This window comes from Euleptes europaea, chromosome 5, assembly GCF_029931775.1.
Source record: "Euleptes europaea isolate rEulEur1 chromosome 5, rEulEur1.hap1, whole genome shotgun sequence".
NCBI lineage: Eukaryota > Metazoa > Chordata > Lepidosauria > Squamata > Sphaerodactylidae > Euleptes > Euleptes europaea.
Genome location: NC_079316.1, coordinates 62,061,655 through 62,081,048, shown reverse-complemented (window position 1 = coordinate 62,081,048; position 19,394 = coordinate 62,061,655). Strand labels below are relative to the sequence as shown.

The 19,394-nt window shown below is 40.2% G+C and overlaps 1 protein-coding gene across 1 annotated transcript in view; it reads left to right on the top strand.

Annotated features, from left to right (window-relative positions):
• Positions 1-19,394, top strand: part of DCLRE1A (DNA cross-link repair 1A) — a 29,836-nt gene that overhangs the window by 2,572 nt on the left and 7,870 nt on the right. The window contains exons 2-9 of the mRNA XM_056850457.1: positions 323-1,711; positions 3,024-3,157; positions 6,229-6,347; positions 6,491-6,634; positions 8,744-8,889; positions 9,984-10,138; positions 10,886-11,027; positions 12,725-12,881. Coding sequence (XP_056706435.1) covers positions 323-1,711; positions 3,024-3,157; positions 6,229-6,347; positions 6,491-6,634; positions 8,744-8,889; positions 9,984-10,138; positions 10,886-11,027; positions 12,725-12,881 — 2,386 coding nt within the window. The remainder of the gene's footprint in view (positions 1-322; positions 1,712-3,023; positions 3,158-6,228; positions 6,348-6,490; positions 6,635-8,743; positions 8,890-9,983; positions 10,139-10,885; positions 11,028-12,724; positions 12,882-19,394) is intronic.

Genomic DNA, 19,394 nt, shown 5'->3' with positions numbered 1-19,394 from the left:
TCCTTTCATAACAGGCCTTGGCATCTATGCTCTGTTTGTTTGCCCTCCAGGGCAATTGGTTGGCCGCTATGTGAAACAAGATGGTGGACTAGATGGGCCACAAGTGATCTTGCAGGGCTCCTCTTACGTTCTTATTGTGAAGTTGATGTGGATGGGTATTATTGGTTGGAGCCTGGAGTTTCTTTACAGCATTCTAAAATGAAGCTTTTGTGTTAATCTCTTTGGTCTTAATACTGTAGTTCATCTTTAGTAATTTCAGAGACTGAACATTGTGCTAGAAGGACATTTTTCCCACTATTGATACTTTTATTTGTTTTCTTAGAGTGCCCTGATGGTCTTCTGTGTACTTCAACCATAGCTTCTCATTACAAACGTTACAGTCATTTCCTACTTGCTGCAAGCAGAGCAGGGGATCATCTTGAGGAATTCTCATCATTTAACCTAGAAAACAATCTCTTTGGTCCTGGTGCTTATCAGTCAATTAACTGTAGCAATACCAATGAAAATGAAGCATTAAAAGATTTGAACCCTTTTTCTCAAGAAACCAAAGACAGTCACGATTTGGAAAGTCAATATGACTCACTTCAGTTAAACACAGTAGTCTCAGAAGCTGACATTAGCGACTGTGACATTTCTTACTCTCCTCTGAATACAGATGAAGAAAAATCTGCAGAAGATGAAGGGGACGAGGAGGAAGAAACTAAGGTAAAACATCTCAGAAAAAGATTATTTGATGTCAAAAGCCCAGAAGATAAAAGTGGACAAGCTGGAATCTGTGTGTTTAATAAACCAGCTGGTACTACACAACATAGGGGACTTGAGCATGACAGTGTTGAAATAATGATCAATGACTGCTGTGAAACTTCAAATATATTCCCAATTATGGATGGCGTTTCTAAGTCTCTTTCACAAGCTAACTTTTCCAGAAGGATTTTAAGTTCAACAAATGTTCTTGACCTGGTGAAACACACTACAAAAGAACTTGCTTCCCCTGTTGATGATGGGATGAGTGGGGAAGAGTTTGAGGGCCTTAAACTGAGCTCTTCCATACTTGATGCAGGTAAATGTGATTGGAGCAACTCTAATTTGGAAGTCAAGACAGATTCTGCTGTTAAGAACAAGCCGTTGCCATTGAAATTCGTAGAAGAAAGTGTTAGGCCTTTTCAGCACCGCCAAACTGACTCTTCAGAGAAGTCCTGCAATATAGTTAAAACTGTCCCTGATATATGTGGAAATACACTGTCTCATAACAATTCATATTCAATCATAAAAAAAAAGGGAAGGCTTAGTAATGCCGTAGCTATGCCCGTTACCCCTACTACTGTTTCCCAAACATTGCCACATGTTTCTGCTGCAAATCTTAAAGTGCACACCACTCCTGCCAAGGAACTTAAACAAATGGACATTGGTGTTTTCTTTGGGTTGCAACCGAAAGCGAAAATGGAGAGTGACCAAAAGAAAAATCTTTGTGAGAACAAACAGGCTTTGAGTCCATCCACTGCTGCAGGAAAGAGGTCCAGATCTAAAAAGAGGAAAGCCGAAGGGTCATTGGAAGACTCAGATGTGGTTACAGAAAGCTCAAGAAAAACTGCCACCCCTGTAGAGCCAGCATTTGGTGGACAGAGACAGTGGCGAAAAAGATTTAGAGAGTCGTGGACTGCTGAAGGTGGAACCAGAAAAAAACTGTGTCCCTTCTATAAAAAGATACCAGGTAGTACATTCTGTTTCTTGTATTGATAAGTTATCTTATTGATGGTGAAAACCATGTTCTCTTTTTATGTTTTGTCCCTACTGCAGTTCTTCTGCCCCTACCTCAGTTTCTCTGAATTAATTAATTGCAGGGAAAAAACTCTGTACCATTTAACCAAAATATGCATGAAAATGTGATCTATTTTTTCAATGAAGCATCAGTATACGAAACAAATCTAATTTTACAGAGAAATGTAAAACTTTATCATAAGATCTTTTGTTATTTTCTGGAATGATAAGGCTGAAGATTTTTTTAAACAATAACAAAACCTCTTAAAATACTAACTAAATTAAGTAGTATTAGAATTGTGTTCCTAAGTCAGATACTTCCTTTTTAACTTTTTAATTTCTTATTTATTACTAAATCTTATTAAGTTGCTACATCATTGCCAATAGTACTACATATTTAATTTGCTGCTTGAATATGCAGTTTGCTTTATTCTGTACGTTTGAGAAACTGACAGTGCTCTCGTAAGCAGATCTACTCAGAATCCTACTTGGGTCTGGTCAATGGGGCTGATTACCAGAAAAGTGCTCTTAGGATTGCACTGCAAATGTATAGCCTGAAACCATTGCATGCTTACTCCTGAGAAAGTGCCAATAGGACAGTAGCCTTAAGGGTTTTAGGATACAGAATGGTACTAATCTAGCAAAAGAATGTAACAGTTCATTTGAAGTTCTCCCCCTGCTTGTATTTATTAACTCTTATAGACATTCATTGTGAGTTGTACCACCCTAAAACTAGAAACCATCTCTCTCCTCTGTATATTTCTGAAGATTTCTTAGTTCTTCTTGCCTTTCATTTGTCCAGGCCCTCCAGGTATCCCTGTGGCTTATAATGTTTAGGACATTGGAGGCTCTGCGCTCAGGAAATCTAGGGTTTTGTGTTAAAAATCCCATTAGCTTAAACTGTGATAAATGCATTAGTGTGTTTAATGTATATATTTCGTTTTTAAGGATTTTCTTAATTTGAAGCTTGATATTATTTTGTGAGGGATTGGCCAAAAACAACAATGAGAAGGGTTTGTGGAAAACTGAGAAACAAGAAGAAATGGGATCAGCCAAGGAGACATGCACATGTCTGGTTCCTGGTGTTAGTCTTACAGAAAAAAATAGTGAATATCATGCACTCTGAGACCTGCAAGGATAAAATGGAAGCAGAACATTGCATGGAAGAAGAGTGGGTAAATGTGGTAGATAGATAAACTGAGGGTTTAAAAAAATGGTATCTGGTTCTTTATATGAGTTAAGTAAACTGAATGAATTTGTTTCAGGAACAGGTTTTGTAGTAGATGCATTCCAGTATGGAGAAATTGAAGGATGCACAGGCTATTTCCTTACACATTTTCATTCTGATCATTATGGTGGCCTAACAAAAAAGTTTACATTCCCAATATTCTGCAATAAGGTATGTGTTTTTTTGTGTTTCACATAGATGTACCCTGTAAGATTTATATGGACTTTATACTGAACATGGCTGCATTCAGGCTGTGGCTCAGTGGTAGAGCATCTGCTTGGCATGCAGAAGGTCCCAGGTTCAATCCCCGGCATCTCCAGTTAAAGGGACTAGGCAGGTAGGTTATGTGAAAGACCCCTGCCTGAGACCCTGGAGAGCTGCTGCTGGTCTGAGTAGACAATACTGACGTTGATGGACCAAGGGCCTGATTCAGTATAAGGCATCTTCATGTGTGTTCATCTTTAAGCCAGGAGATTCTGAGCTTGGCTTGCTGCTGGGCTCATGAAGACTCATTGCTCTACCTCCTCCCTTTTTGCACAGAGAATCCTGATTATAAATTAACTCCGGTTACTGATGCCATACAAATTAACTTGTTTAAAACTCATTTTGCTCCTACAAACTTGATTCTCTCTGTTTTAGGATTTAGAATGTGGGTGGGGGAGAAGGGAGGAATAAGGTGCTCATGCGTGCCAGGCAATAAATAGGGTTCATTTCTATCCCAGTTTAACATCTGTTAAAAGTGATGTCTGAATGTAGCCTAGGCTGGTATACAACTGGAGTTCCCTCCGTGGCTGTTGTGTGCATTGCTAGACAATCACAACTATAGTGCCAGCATTCAAGCCTTGGTTTCTGTCAATAAAAAGCAGGGGGAGGGGTCTGGGTCCATTCTAAGGATGTTTTGGCCTTTGAGGGAGGACTCAGTGGGGCCAGGCTAGCCAGCAACCACCTGGAAAAAGTGTGCACAAGAGAGCACAACATGGGTATACTTGGAAGGGTTTTTACTGTAACTTAGATACGTTTCTGGAAATACAAAAGTGTTTACCAATCCTTCTGCAGCCTTTCCTCAGAGGCAGGGTTGGAGAGCTGCTTAAGAAATTGGATTGTAGCTTTTGGCCCATTTTCCTATGTAGCACTCCATCCTCTGGTTTTTAGGTACAGCTTTTCCTTGAAAGCCTTGCTTGAAGCAGGGAAGGGGGTGCGGTTTAACAAGTTCTGCTGGCAGCTCCTGCCATGCCTTAGTACAAGTAGCTAATCTGCAGTTCCACATCTCAAAAGCCTTACCTAAGAGGTGGAGCCCTTGTTTAAAAGGCATAGCACGGGAACATGTGCAAGAAGAAATGAGGGCAGTGGAGAAAAAGAGACAGACAGACAAAAGGTAATTGCATTTATCCTGGGCAGATTCTGTATCAATGAATAGAAAACACTAAATAATAAAAGGCATGCACTTTCCTCCTTCTTTCCACTCAAACCATAGTCTCCTGTACAATCTTTTAAGAACACTAGCAGAACTTTGTAGTGTGTTTGTGAACTCAGTAAGTGTTTTTTCCTATAGGATTGCTTCAGACATGCTATTACAGCACCCTGCCCCTTCCTTTTGCATATTTGTTTCTGCCTGCCATGTATGCTTAATGGGCACTGTCTGGAAGTGGCTAAATCCTCCTCCTTCCCTTTCCTAGTACTGAAGGTATAACTTATTTCTTTTATTTATTTGAAACATTTTATGCCACCTTTCCACCCAGCTTTGAGTCCCCAAGCCAGCCCACAATCAAAAACATTAAAGCAATCTATGGAAATAAACAGTATCAAAACAACTGTCAAAAGGAGGAAGAAGGTGGACAAAAAGGGATTGTTATTCTTGCCAAGCCATTTACTTTTAAAAGTTTTCAAAAGCTCCTCTTAACCAAGATCAGTGCATCTCCCTGTCCAGAATTACACAACTTAGTTCAAAGCAGCTATACAAATGCCAGAAATCTATCTATTGTAAAGCTCCAAACAGCTCTCTGAAGTACTTTAGACAATTAGCAAATGTAAAAAGTGTTGTCCAAGCAATTTATGAAAACTGGCACAAGGCATTTCTCCAAGGGCAGAGCATCAGGATCTGTGGTAGGAAAACTGTTCTGAAACCTTAAAATCCCGAGTCTAGTTCAGATGGTAAAACCTTTGGTGGGTGGGTACTTTCAAAATGCAGATGGAAAAACCTATGATAGAATACTTTGTCTACAGGCTCTTCCTATTCATAGAAAATGTGGCTTGTACCGTTTACCCCAGGATCTAGTCAGGGTTTTTTGGGGGTTGTGTGTGTATATAGTCAAAATGTGTAAGATTTTCTTTGTGAATTCCACTCAATATATATTGACAGAGACCTGCTTGACAGAGACGTGCTGAGGCAGTTCACATGACAATGAAAATATGGTATTTGTTATGGATGAGTATGGCTCTTGAATTTTTAGACTGGCTCCTAAGTGTGAAGAAAATGTGTCGAGGCTTATAATAGCCCCATTTTTTTTCAAATACATTTGAAAGAATGGCATGTGTAAAGAAGTCCAGTTGCCCTGAAGAAAAGTCCCCCAGGTAAACTTCTTTTAGAAAGAAGTCCAGTTGCCCTGAAGAAAAGTCCCCCAGGTAAACTGCACTTTTAGCGGTTTCCACTTCATTTCTGGTTCTTCTGTATATCTGTAGAACTTCAGCATTCTAACAAACTGCTGAATTCTGAAAGGTATAGGTTGAAAATTAGTTTTTCAACATCCCTTTGAATATTAGGTGGTTTAAACCACACATTATATTTTTTAATGAGTTGGGTGTGGGTTCCTGAGACCCAGCTCACTTTTCCAGCTGCAGGGAATGGCATTTTAAAGGTTTGCAGGGGCCCAATTTGGCCCAGGACTGCAGCATGGGGGGGGGGAGAGGGGCTTCTGCCTCCCTGCACTTTTTCCAAGCTGAAATGACCCTGGAGTGCAGAGTCATTTGCCCCATTTTTGAGCTGAACCTGCAAGGAATACTGCACGTGTTCCTACCTGGGGCCATTTCAGCGCAGGAAAATGGTGCAGGGAAAGGCAGGAGCTCCTCTTCCCCTCCTGGCATGGTCCTGAGCCATATTGGGCCCCTGCTGTTTCCTGCAGCTGCCATGTGGCTGTGGGGAAAGCCAGCTGGATCTGGAAATGTAAGGTGATCCTTTCTGCATCAGATGAAATTGTGGTAATTGACAAAACGGGGAATGTTGGTGGCTACTCTTGGTTTTTCAGATAACTGGAAATCTGGTGAAGAGCAAGCTTCGAGTACAAGAGCAGTACATCCACATCTTGCCAATGGATACAGAATGCATAGTAAATGGCATCAAAGTAGTGTTGCTCGATGCTAATCAGTAGGTATCTTTGGCAAAACCAGTATCAATGTCAAACAGTTAAATTCGTGTATTTTAACTAGAGATCTGTATCTCGTGCTTGGAGATCCGTGGATTCTAAATCAAAATCCCTTTTCCTCCTCTACCCTTTCACTCCCTGGCAGTTGTCCTGGTGCTGCAATGATCCTTTTTTCCCTTCCAAATGGGACAGTTGTATTGCACACGGGAGACTTCAGAGCAAGTCCATCTATGGAGTGTTATCCTTCTCTGATTGGCCAGAAAGTTCACAGTCTGTACTTGGATACTACGTAAGTTACATTCTCCAATGGAATGTGCTTAACTTAGACTGCATTGTGTCCCAGAACTGTTCTGCAGATTGGGGTTATGCTTAGTACTATGCTGAGATGTTTGTGAACCTGGCCTCATTCTCAGCATCCCTCCTCCCACTATGTTTGAATGAGCTCACGCCCTAGCTAACTCATTATACCACGTCTGCTAATGTGGGCGACAATGCCATTCACTGTATTACGTTATTGTGACAGATTTTGTTTAGCTGTTCTGTAAATATACACAATGGGATCTATATGTTACGCTGTGTTATAAATTTTGAAAACGTTACCAGTTCTTCACGCTCTACTTTTATGACTGATTTTAACAATGATCAGTGAAAAGTAACATTACAGGATGAAAAGCACACAGTTTTTAAAAAGCATAAGATGAAACTCTCAAGCATATATTAGGAAAAACGTAATAATTGGGAAGCTTTTGACTGTGTGGATCATAAAAAGCTATGGCTGGTTTTAAAGGAAATGGGTGTGCCACTACATCTGATCATTTTGATGAGCAACTTGTACTCTGGACACAGAACAGAATATGTTCTGGCCACAGTTAGAACAGAATATGGAGAAACGGATTGGTTTCCAATTGGCAAAGGTGTTAGACAAGGATGTATTTTATCTCCCTGTCTCTTCAATCTATATGCAGAACATATAATTAGGAAAACTGGATTAGATTTAGATGAAGGTGGAGTGAAAATTGGAGGGAGGAACTTTAACAATTTGAGATATGCCGATGATACTACATTACTGGCAGAAAATAGCGAAGACTTGAAACGAATACTGCTGAAAGTTAAAAGAGTAAGTGCCAAAGCAGGACTACAGGTGAACATCAAGAAAACAAAAGTAATTACTACAGGAGAATTACACAACTATAAGGTTGACAATGAGGAAATTGAAATTGTTCAAGACTCTATTCCTTGGCTCCATCATCAACCAAAAGGGAGACTGCAGCCAAGAAATCAGAAGGTGATTGAGACTGAGAAGGGCAGCCATGAAGGAGCTAGAAAAGATTCTGAAGTGTAAAGTTGTGTCACTGGCCACCAAGATTAAGTTAATTCATGCCATCGTATGCCCTATTACTATGTATGGGTGTGAAAGCTGGATATTGAAGAAAGCTGATAGGAAGAAAATAGATTCCTTTGAAATGTGGTGTTGGAGGAGAGTGTTACGGATAGCGTGGACTGCCAAAAAACAAATCAGAGGGTTATAGATCAAATCAAGCCTGAACTGACCCTAGAAGCTAAAATGACTAAACTGAGGCTATTGTATTTTGGTCACATTATGAGAAGACAAAAGTCACTGGAAAAGACCAGTCATGCTAGGAAAAGTTGAGGGCAGCAGGAAAAGAGGAAGACCCAACAAGAGATGGATTAACTCAATAAAGGAAGCCACAGCCCTCAATTTGCAAGATCTCAGCAACGCTGTCAAAGATAGGATATTTTGGAGGACAGAGGGAAGCAGTTAAAAGTAGTATTCCTCACAGTGATCAGTGCAATGTATTTATGGGGAGATGGAAAATATTACAAGCCTCCTCCTATGCAGCCTGTCTTTTCTCTCTCTCTCGCTCGTGCTCTCGCTCTCTCGTTGGGCAAGTGAGGCAGCACTGATAGACCTCTACCTTAAAGGATGGAGACATTTGCATCAGCCTCCATAGCATCTTAGAATATAAAGCACAAAGACCACAAGGGAATCTCTTCCTTTTCTGCTCCGTCTTTCCCAGCAGCATAAGCTGCTAGCTGTGGCTCAGACACATGCATTGTATACAGAAGAGCCCAGGTTCAATCTGTTCGGAAAGACCTTCCTCTCTCTGAGACCCTGGAGACCCAGTCAGAGGAGTCACTGCTGAGCTCAGTGGAACAGTGGTCTGATACTGTAAGACAATTTTTTAACGTTCAGAATGCGGCATGTCTTCTGTCAGTGCAATAGAGCTTTAAAACAGTATTAAGGGGGGCTGGCCATTAATTTTATCTCTCCTTTACTGTTGTTCTGTTTGTATGTAAGCCTTGTTTTGGCCATTAGATAAAACAATGTTTCCTCCAGAGTCCGTTCTTTAATATATCTTCTGTCTCCATTTCTTAGGTATTGTAGTCCTGAATATACTTTTCCTTCCCAACAAGAAGTTATTCAGTTTGCTGTCAATACTGCCTTTGAGACAGTGACTTTAAACCCCCGAACTTTAGTTGTTTGTGGCACATATTCCATTGGAAAAGAAAAAGTCTTTCTAGGTATGTGTGTGACTCTTTCTAATCAAGGCCAAAGGTCTTGCATGACTGACAGTTTTAAATAGCACTTACTCCTAAATAAATGCAGGCATGGTTGTAGCTTCTGTTAATAGGATTCACATTTTGTGTTTCATAGGGCAAAACATTCAAAGGTCTTAGTTTAAAATGTCTGCTTGTAACAATTTTTCTTTTCAGGATTAAAGTATTTCTGGAAAAAGGGTTTTAAACCAAAGCACACTGGTCACCTTGGTATAGAGCATGGAGATGAGCCGTAGTGTGACTTGAACTGATAGCTGAGTGCTGCCCCTTTTTAGTAATGCTACCCCATGGCGCAGAGTGGTAAGCTGCAGTACTGCAGTCCAAGCTCTGCTCATGACCTGAGTTCGATCCCGACAGAAGTTGGTTTCAGGGAGCCGGCTCAAGGTTGACTCAGCCTTCCATCCTTCCGAGGTCGGTAAAATGAGTACCTAGCTTGCTGGGGGTAAAGGGAAGATGGCTGGGGAGGCACGGGCAAACCACCCCGTAAACAAAGTCTGCCTAGTAAATGTCGAGATGTGATGTCACCCATGGGTCAGGAATGATCCGGTGCTTGCACAGGGGACCTTTACTTTACCTTTTTACAGTTTTAAAGCATTCAAGTGGTATTAATAGTCTTTTAAGTGTCAGGCATTTCTAAAACTTTTAACCTCAATTTATTATCATTATTGCTGTTCTCTCCTCCAGAGAAAGACCGTTCGGTTGTGACATCACCCCATGGATCAGTAATGACCCAGTGCTTGCACAGGGGGCTACCTTTACCTTTTTAATGTTTATCAAAGTTTTTTTCTGCACATCTCTGTATGGGGAAATAGGTGGGTGGAATGGCATAAAGTGAGAGAAAGTGACAGCAAAACTTCCTTCCAGCTCTAATATAGCCCAATTTCCTGTGACTCCTTTCTTTCTAAAACACCTCTGTTGGATTGGCTGGTGTTTTACAGATGGTAGTCTGCCATGGCTCAATGCAAAAATTCAGAAGGGCAATAAATTCAAGCTTTTATTTTCTTTCCCTTGTTTCATTTTCATTATGTCTTAATTTCTCTCTGCTGTGATTTCTGTAGCTATAGCGGAGATTCTGGGGTCAAAAGTGAGCATGTCGCAAGAGAAATACAAAACTCTACAGTGTTTGGAATCAGCAGAAATAAATTCCCTCATCACCATGGACTGGAGCAGTACTTTGCTTCATCTTCTACCCATGATGCAAATTAATTTTAAGGTAAGTTTAAAATCTGTCACTTAGTTATCTGGTTAATCTTGGATTGGTTGGGGAAAGAGACAGAAGTATGTCAGCTTAATTCTAGATACCACTCTTTCTAACATCACATCGAGTTAGCTCTTTTTTTGATAACTCCAACCTTTTTCAGCACAAGGCAGTTAAAAATTAATAGCAAATATAATTTATTATGAACCAGACTCTAATTACATAATACAATATTATATAATACAGTATAAACGTTGCATAACTTCTGAATTTGTATATCAGTTAACTTAGAGAAAAGGGGGATGCTAAGTTGTGGCTAGTACATTTTTCACGGATGCCACTGTTCACTGATGATTCTTGTGCTTCTTTACAGACACAAGCAGTGTCTCCCTATGCTTTCTTGGAGCTGTGCCACTATTTCCAGCCAATACCTGAAAGCAGTATTGGTGGAAAAGGCTCGATTGATTATCTGGCCATAGTTTAGATTCCCATAAATTCTGAGCCAGAAATTTCTTTTCAAAATCTCCAGTTCTATACTGATAATGCAAACAGCTTAATGAAAAGAACACTGCAGTTGTTGGGTTCTGGTGCTTTCAGGGTTGATTATAGGGAGAGAGTGAAAAATTCTAAAACGTTAAGTCAGTTTGCCATTTGCCTTGTAATTGTTTTTGATTGATTATAAAACCCACAGAACCCTTGCCACCTTTGCAGAGCATGTGTGTCTTGAATTCTTAATAACCAGGTATAACCTTCTGTCATCAGGGTTTACAGAACCACTTGAACAAATTCTCTGAGAATTTTGATCACATTTTGGCCTTTAAACCCACTGGTTGGACGTATTCAGACAGATGCTACTCTTTACGCGAGATTCAACCTCAGACCAGAGGAAAGATCACTATATATGGTACTGTCATTTCAAACGATTCAATGTTCTTAGTTTTCTTCAGATAGCATTTTTTTTTCACTTTTTGTCTTCTGCCATCTGTTGATGTCCTATGATCTAAAGCTTGTGCTACCATAACTAGGACCAGAACAGTTTTAATACAGAATTCTGAAGGAATTGAAATTTAGCACTGGAGTATAAAGTGTAATTTATCCCTGATTTGCAGCCCTCTCCTTAAAAACAAATACTCAAACGTGATCCACAAACTAGACTAATGAGCCCATTTCAGTTCCATGAAATTTGATAGAGAATATAATTGTGAACAGATTAAACTAAAAAGCCAGATTGATTAAACACATAACTAAACATTACCAATAGGAACAGGTCATCATGGATTTATAAGGATGAATGATCCTGTCCTCTGCAGAATTTCCCCCCCAGTAGTAGCAGTTTAAGGATTAGTGTTCATTGGCTTAGGTCATAAGCAACCGTTTCCCTGTTCACAGAATTGGACCATAACCCAACACAGATTTAGGTAGAACTAAGCCTATGGAAATAGGTGAGTTTGGGTGCACATAACTCTGTGTTTAGACTGTGACTAAGAAGTTTAAAATACTCAAAGCAGGATAGCTTCTTTGCCTCAGCCGCAGGAAGGGCTTCCCTGCACGCTTGCAGCTTTGCTGCCCCAATGTTGGCAGTGGGGATGGCTTTTCACCCCAGCTGCAGAAGGGACAGCTCCCCTGTCCACTTGCAACCTGGCAACTTCAACAAGGGCAGCAGGGGCAACTCTTTTTCCCTGACTGCTTGCAGCTTCACTGCGTGGAGGAGTGTTTTAGGGGATTCACCCCCCTTTATTTTGTTGACGTTTTCTGGTCGTGTGGGGATGTCCCCCAAGTTTGCAGAATCATCTGTTTACAGTCATTGTGGCCCAGTTCTGTAGATTTAAGTATCTGCAGATTAGGCTTTGACTATCAGGATATATGATAGGAAATGGAAGTTAGAATTATCTAATTAGTCCTTTTAGAGGGTAGAAAAAAACCTTTGCATTTTCAAAGGATTAATATTAAGATATGTGTGTATAATGTGCAACATCACTGTTCACTCATGTTATATATATATAATATTATATATATATATATATATATATATATATATATATATATATATATATATATATATATATATATATATTCTTTTAAGATATTTCTGTATAAATGTGCTTGAAGAGGACAATTGTAGTTCTTAATACTGAATTTAAATGCCCATTGCAGCTCGTTAAAGAGGTGTGGAGAGCTATATTTTATTTGAATTTTGAGTTAAGTATTGCCAAATGAATCTTTGTTGGTGGATCTTTGGAAGCTTCAGCAAAATCCATTGTTCTATACCTCACTTTCAAATCACGTGCAAACTGGCAGGAAAAGTTTAAGAAAAAGTTTTTATAGTTTTCCTGTATTGATTTGATGGATAGTGTTAAAGCTCATAACAATGAAAGGCTATTGTGACTTAGCTTAAAAGAACTTTTGCTTGCACTGAAAATGGATTGATGAATGATGCTCAATAATACTCTCAGGGTTTCATTTAAAAAATCAAAATATTCTTCTCAATCTTTCTTTGTTTGCAATATTTATTTAGCAAATTTATATCCTGTCCTTTTAAGAAAAGAACACTAATATTTTCCACAAAGCTCACCATCTAAATTTCTCCTGTTTTGTTGGCAGGGATCCCTTACAGTGAACACAGCAGTTTCCTGGAAATGAAACGATTTGTCCAGTGGCTGAAGCCTAACAGAATTATCCCGACTGTAAATGTAGGTGATTGGAAAACCAGAAATGAAATGGAGAAGCATTTTAGGGATTGGAAGATGGGAGTTGCAAGGTAGAATGAGGAAGAGGAGTGAAATTTACACTACAGCACCTGTATGCCTTTTGTTCCATTTGAAATGTTCAGCCTTGGTTAGAATCATACTTTCATGCAGAAGCCTGTGATATGAAATTTATATTCCACATTTTCTGACTGATCCAAATGCACCAAGACAAGAACAGCATACAATAGACCTGACATTGTTTCTCTGTTCTACCCTTTTTATTTACAAGCAGAGGAACTACAACTCCCTTGTAATGTAGCTCTATATTAGTATACAAGGCATTCCAAGTTACAAGGCAGCCATTCCAAGTGTAATGGGATTTTTTTCTGATAAACATGAATTTGCTTCCCACTAAATATACCGGAAGGGAAGCCGCTCATTCTCATGATACAAAATACATGCATCCTGCTATGCATACAAGTCTACACATATAAGACTGTAGCATTAAAATGAGCCACCAGAAGTGATAAAATCTAAAGATTTATTTCCTGTTCCATTTTCTCATTCCAAAAGCAGGAAGGCTTAGTATGTGGTGGACTGCAAAGTCCCAGCCTTTCTTGTTGTTTCCTCCTGGAACTTTGGTATCTCTCCCTGGCATACTGCAGTATATGTTGTCGTCCCTGGGCCAAGCAACTGCATGAAGGTTTCAGTGAGCAATTTGCAGCTGAAGATTTTGTGGTTTCTTAGCGAGCTAAATGCTCATTGCCCAAACACACTAGTTTCTAAGATATGGGCATGATCTCTACTGCTCAAGAACCTGGAAGGATGGTTAAATGGCAAGGGATTATTTTAAAGGTATAGCATGGGGAACAGTTCCCTGACATTTTCCAGACCAACAATTTCACACAATGAATGGGGGGGAATGACATATAGGTTACAGCTCCCAAAGGAGTATTCCTAAACACACTAGATGCACTTGAGTCAGGATTGTACTACGTGATGGTACCCTGAAGCCATAGAATGATGCACTTCTTTCTCAGCAATCAAGAGTCTGAAAAGAACTTTTAAAAATTTATTTGTAGAATTTACAACGTAATGAAGAACAGAATAATTTTTAAATATACATTAATGTCAAGATCTTCTGTGGTTTTATAAAAATGTATGTCAAATTCAATGTGCATTATCTTATTCAAATTTTGTATGAAAGTTCTTAATAAAAATGTATCAAATGTAAAGAGTTGTAGTAGATTCTTTGTATGTGTCCCTGCTACTGCTTTTCTTAAGACTCAATACAAAGCATGTTCGTAGTCTACATAAATCATGGATTTAGATGTATTCTACACAAGGACTAGGCTACGGAGTAATGGATTTAAACATTAGGAAGAACTTCCTGACAGGGCTGTTCGATGGTGGAATGCGCTGCCTCAGAGGGTGGTGGAGTTCCCGTCTTTGGAGGTCTTTAAGCAGAGGCTAAATGACCATCTGTCGGGAGTGCTTTGATTGTGGGATCCTGCATGGTGGGGGGAGGGTTGGGATCACGGGATGAGGGGGGAGGTAGTTGTTAATTTCCTGCATTGGGCAGGGGGTTGGACTAGATGACCCTGGTTGTACCTTCCAACTCTATGATTCTATGACTATATTACTACAATGAAATAAAACAAAGCTTTATCAAACAGGAAGTGATAATAGTGACAGGAATGAAAACTCAAGAAGAGTCTTCTTGGATCAAATCAAGAATCTATTTTTGGATTGGGTACCCTTCCACTAAGTGGAGAATCTTCCATTCACATAGAGCTTATTTCATGAACAGAATACATCTTCCTGTCGTAGAACACATCTCCTATGAGCAGAAGATTCCTTACTTTGCAGAAAGGAGCAATAGGATCCAACCACCCTGTTGGTTAAGTTATCAGGACAGGAAGACAAGCATTTTCTGTCATAATTTGCTTCCCAACATATTCAGAGGCATACTACCACTGAAAATGGATGACTAAAGCCTATCAATGGCTTACATTAATTTTAATTTGATTAATCCTTTTATATTTATCTAAGCCACTACCAATGTATTCTGTTTAATTGTACATTGTATGAAGAGGTACTTTCTTTGGTCTGTCATAGCTCTGCTGCTGACCATTGTCATTGAGAGCCTGCATGGCATAGGGGTTAAGAATGGCGGACTCTAATCTGGAGAACCGGGCTTGATTCTCCACTCCACATGAAGCCTGCTGGGTGACCTTAGGCTAGTTACAGTTTTCTGAACTCTCTCAGCCCCACCTACCTCACAAGGTGCCTGTTGGGAGAGGAAGGTAAGGATAAAAATAATTGTAATAATAATTTAATAATTGTAATAATAATTTAATAATTGTAATAATAATTTAAGTATATTTCCTTTCTGTTGTTCATTTACTAAGTTTAGAAATACTTTTCGAGCTCTTGACAGTCTCTTTGGGTTTTCACCGTCATTAATAATTTGTTGTCATCTGCACACTTGGGTACCTCAGTACTCACCCCATAGTTCGTATTCATTTATTAATATGTCCCAACAGAGATCCATGGAGGACTGCATGCCCTATTTCTCTCTATTCTTTAATGAGGTATACTGGACCTGTCCTCTTAACCAATACTAACTGTTATGTTTACTCAGGAGCCTGTAGGGAATGACTTTATTAACAGGCCCTTGGAATGCCAAGTATATAATATGTACCAGAACACTCCTTGCTGCCTGATCAATGACATTCTGAAAACAGCTCTATGTATATATAATGTAGCAGGACTTCTCTTTGTAGAAGCAATTATTCTTCAGTTGGGCTTGTTCTATATATGTTAATATTTCTAGTAGTGTTTTCAACCAATTTACATGCAGCAGAAACTGGGTTAACAGAAACATACATTGTGGCCCCACGGGCAAAGGCTCCCCAGGGGAAGGTTAAACCCAATAATACACAATGTACTTTTTTGGGTAATAAATGGACACACATTTATTGATTACAACAGATTGGAGCATTGGCAGAATATGGGGGCGGATCCAGAGATCGGAAACCACCCTGTTGTCCAATGATCGAAAGCATCAATAAACGGCCCCAAACCACGTGATTGGGACAGCACCGGAGTAGCGTTAAAGGACCCCTCCTGGACACAGATCTCTCTGTGAGGCCAACGCTACCTGGGAGTGGAGCACCCAAAGCCAGCTCCCTAGCTGGGTAACGATGATGTGCTCCCTCCCGAGATCCTCGCCATCTGGCTGCGAAAAGGGGCCGCTGCTAGGCGGAGCAACTTTAAATAGACTCAGGGCATGCGCAGGATGCCAGCAGCCCCCTGACGTCCCCCTCCTGCGCCGTCTCCCATAGCTGGGATCATGGGAGAGCGCGGCGGATCTCGAACAGAAGGGCGAGACCAAGACTCCGCCCCTCCCGCAAAGCCTTGCTTCCCCCTCTGGAGTCACCCAGGAGGCTACAACACGCACCCTCATTACATCGAGTCGCGGCCCTTTCTAGCTGACTGTTAACACTTAGTGTTATGATGGCAACATCTAATAAAGTGGATGGATTTCATGATGTTGCATATATTTGTCAGAAGATCGACATTCACATTTGAGACCTCTGGTGTATATTATCCATTAGTAAGGTGACTTATTAATTTTTAAATTTGTCAATTAGACCTACCTCTATGCCTGTTTTCCCACCTCTTAACACACTAGATAAAGCACTTATCAAAGGTCTGAAATGCAGAGCAATCAGGGTACTACTCTTCAACAGGGCAATGTCTGTTCAGACTGAAAACTTAAGCAGGAGAGAAAAGCAAAGAGTTGTATGACCTCTCACTCCTTATTGGGGTATTACCATGGAGCATAACATGTGAATTGGAGATTTTCCTTCTTGTTTGGGTTTCAAGAGAAATAGGCTGCCCAGGATAAATGGGTTCATAAAATGGAGTTGTCTAGACAGAAAGTCTTGATAAATTTTTGTTGGAATTAGCAGGAGTCAGCATGACCACTTGTAACTTCTCAGTACATCTTGTCTCAGTTAGAGCCAGATGCCAACAGAGGTTGTCTAGTCTTCAATGCTGGAATAGGCTGGCTGCCAATTAGTACTTCCTGTTGACTTTGGACAATGGGTCCAAATTTGACTGGAGCAGTATGTTCCCAGGTTTCTTATGTATTGTTAATATACCTGTTTCCATCCTACACTTTCACTTTTTTGATTCTTTTGTGCATGCTGGCAGCAGCTTTTCAACCTATCATCCACCTTCATGATTAATGTCCACATTCTCTCTTTAGCATGTGGGGAAAAAATTGCTCTCATGATCTTAAACTTAAGATGAGATTATTTAAGGTAATTTAAATGGAGCCTGTAAAGCAAAATGATTAATAAGGGAAGTGGTTGTTAGATTACTAAGATAGAGTTGCAAGAAGGTATGGAAAAACACTTATAATCAGGAGCCCTACTTTTGTTACTCTGTATAGTTGTTCCAAGTGCTTTCCTGGTCAATGGGTAGCAAGGGAAGCAAAGTGCCCAATGGGCATGAAATTCTTCAGTAAATATTTCTCACACAAATTGGACTCTGGGGTCAGCTGTGTGACTCCATGTAAAATAAATGGTATCAGCATTTTACCCGATAATTGGAAATTTTATAACAACTCAGCTATATGGTAATTGCAAAACAAATATGTTGATTAGGTTACTTAACTTACTTTATGTATATTGTAGCTTTTTTTTTAGATCAGTAGGGCAACAACTTGTGAATTTAGGCAGATCATGAGAGGAAGGGCAGGAAGGTTTGGCCCAAGGTCACCCAGCAGGCTTCATGTGTAGCTCACTTAAATATTTTACATCCCAATCCTATATATGTTTATTAAAAATTAAATTGTGTTCAATAGAGCATACACCAGCGTTGTGTAGTGGTTAAGAGCGGTGGACTCTAATCTGGAGAAAGGGTTTGATTCCCCACTCCTCTTCCACCTCTCTGCCACTCCCTCATCCTCTGACTGGTATCATTTTCCAATGGCATTTGGGGGGGAAAGACTTCCAGCAACCAAGCAACATTACTATTCTTTTGGTAAATCCCTGACTGCTGCTTAGAGCCAGCGTAGTATAGCGGTTAAGAGCAGTGGACTCTAATCTGGAGAACCAGGTTTCATTCCCCACTCCTCCACATGAGCGGTGAACTCTAATCTGGTGAACCAGGTTGGTTCCCCCACTCCTCCACATGAAGCCTGCTGGGTGACCTTGGCCTAGTCCTAGTTCTCGCAGAACTCTCTCAACTCCACCTACCTCACAAGGTGTCTGTTGTGGGAAGGGGAAAGGAAGGCGACTGTAAGCCGCTTTGAAACTCCTTAAAGGTAGAGAAAAGTGGAGTATAAAAACCAACTCTGTCACTCTGTGTGGCTCCACATACTGTAAAGGGGAAGGAGCCAGCTTCATTCCTGTGCCACCAATGGAAACAGCTGTGGGTGAGAGGCTTTTTGCCCCTTCTTCGGGTTCCAGGTGCCCTGGATGGACACATGACTTTGTTTTTTGTTTTAGCACAGTCACCGTCCATCACCACAATGTGTGTTTATCATTTTCGCATCATAGAACTGGGTACAACTGAGTGGTTGGGTTGAGCAGTACCTTTGAAGGTTTTGAGGTGTTTGAGAGTGCATACGAACCTTTCTTGAAAAATATGATCAGTCTCTTTTGTTGTTGTTGCCATGGAGCAAGAATGCAGATATTTTATATGGCTCTGCAATCATTAAGATGGGAAAGCATTTGCACTCTCAGACACTAGCCAATGATAACTCTAGACACTTCTTCCGCATATCTTGGAGTCGTATCTGTGATTAATAATCTGTGAATTTGGAAGAAACTATCTGGATCCACTGAGGATCCAAACACTTCAGCCTTTGAACCTATCTGTGAAGTTACCTGTCAGCCAAAAATTTGCCTCTTGGACATGCAGGATATATACTTGGGTTCCTTCAGAGCCATGTCACTCTGCCAGTTGACTTCTTAGCATCTTTTTTCTTGGCCTAAAAATAGATGGCATTTCAGCTGCCTGTTTCTGACAAAAAGCAGGTCATTAACATGACAGGCAATAGTAAGAATTCAGCACAGCTTTTTTGAGCCAGCGTTCTGTAGTTAGATGGAAACAGCTGCTTTAACTTTAGAAGGCAAGTAATATATTGGAGGAACAAGTTATTTTGGAATTATTTCTAATAATGCAACGCACAAAATCACACTTTTCAACTCTAGAACCATAAAGGAATCCAAACTTGCAGTCAGATCTTGGCACTGACAGTCACTAACAAATTACACCTGTAATTCTGCATGAATAACTGTACACTGGAAGTTACATGGAAACTCCATGCTTCGTAAATGGATTGCCCAAAATGAGCAAGGAGTAACTCATTGTGCCTTTATGTGTTTGTTTGATTGTTTATTAAAGCATTTATATCCTACCATTTCTCATGGTTAAAGGAAGCTTACAATAGTTTAAAACATTTTCAGTTTAGTTTAAAACTAAAAATAAAATAACAAACCCCAAATCTCCCCCCCTCTCCCCTTAATGGATGCCTACCAAACCCCTCAAAAGCCCTGGCAAACAGG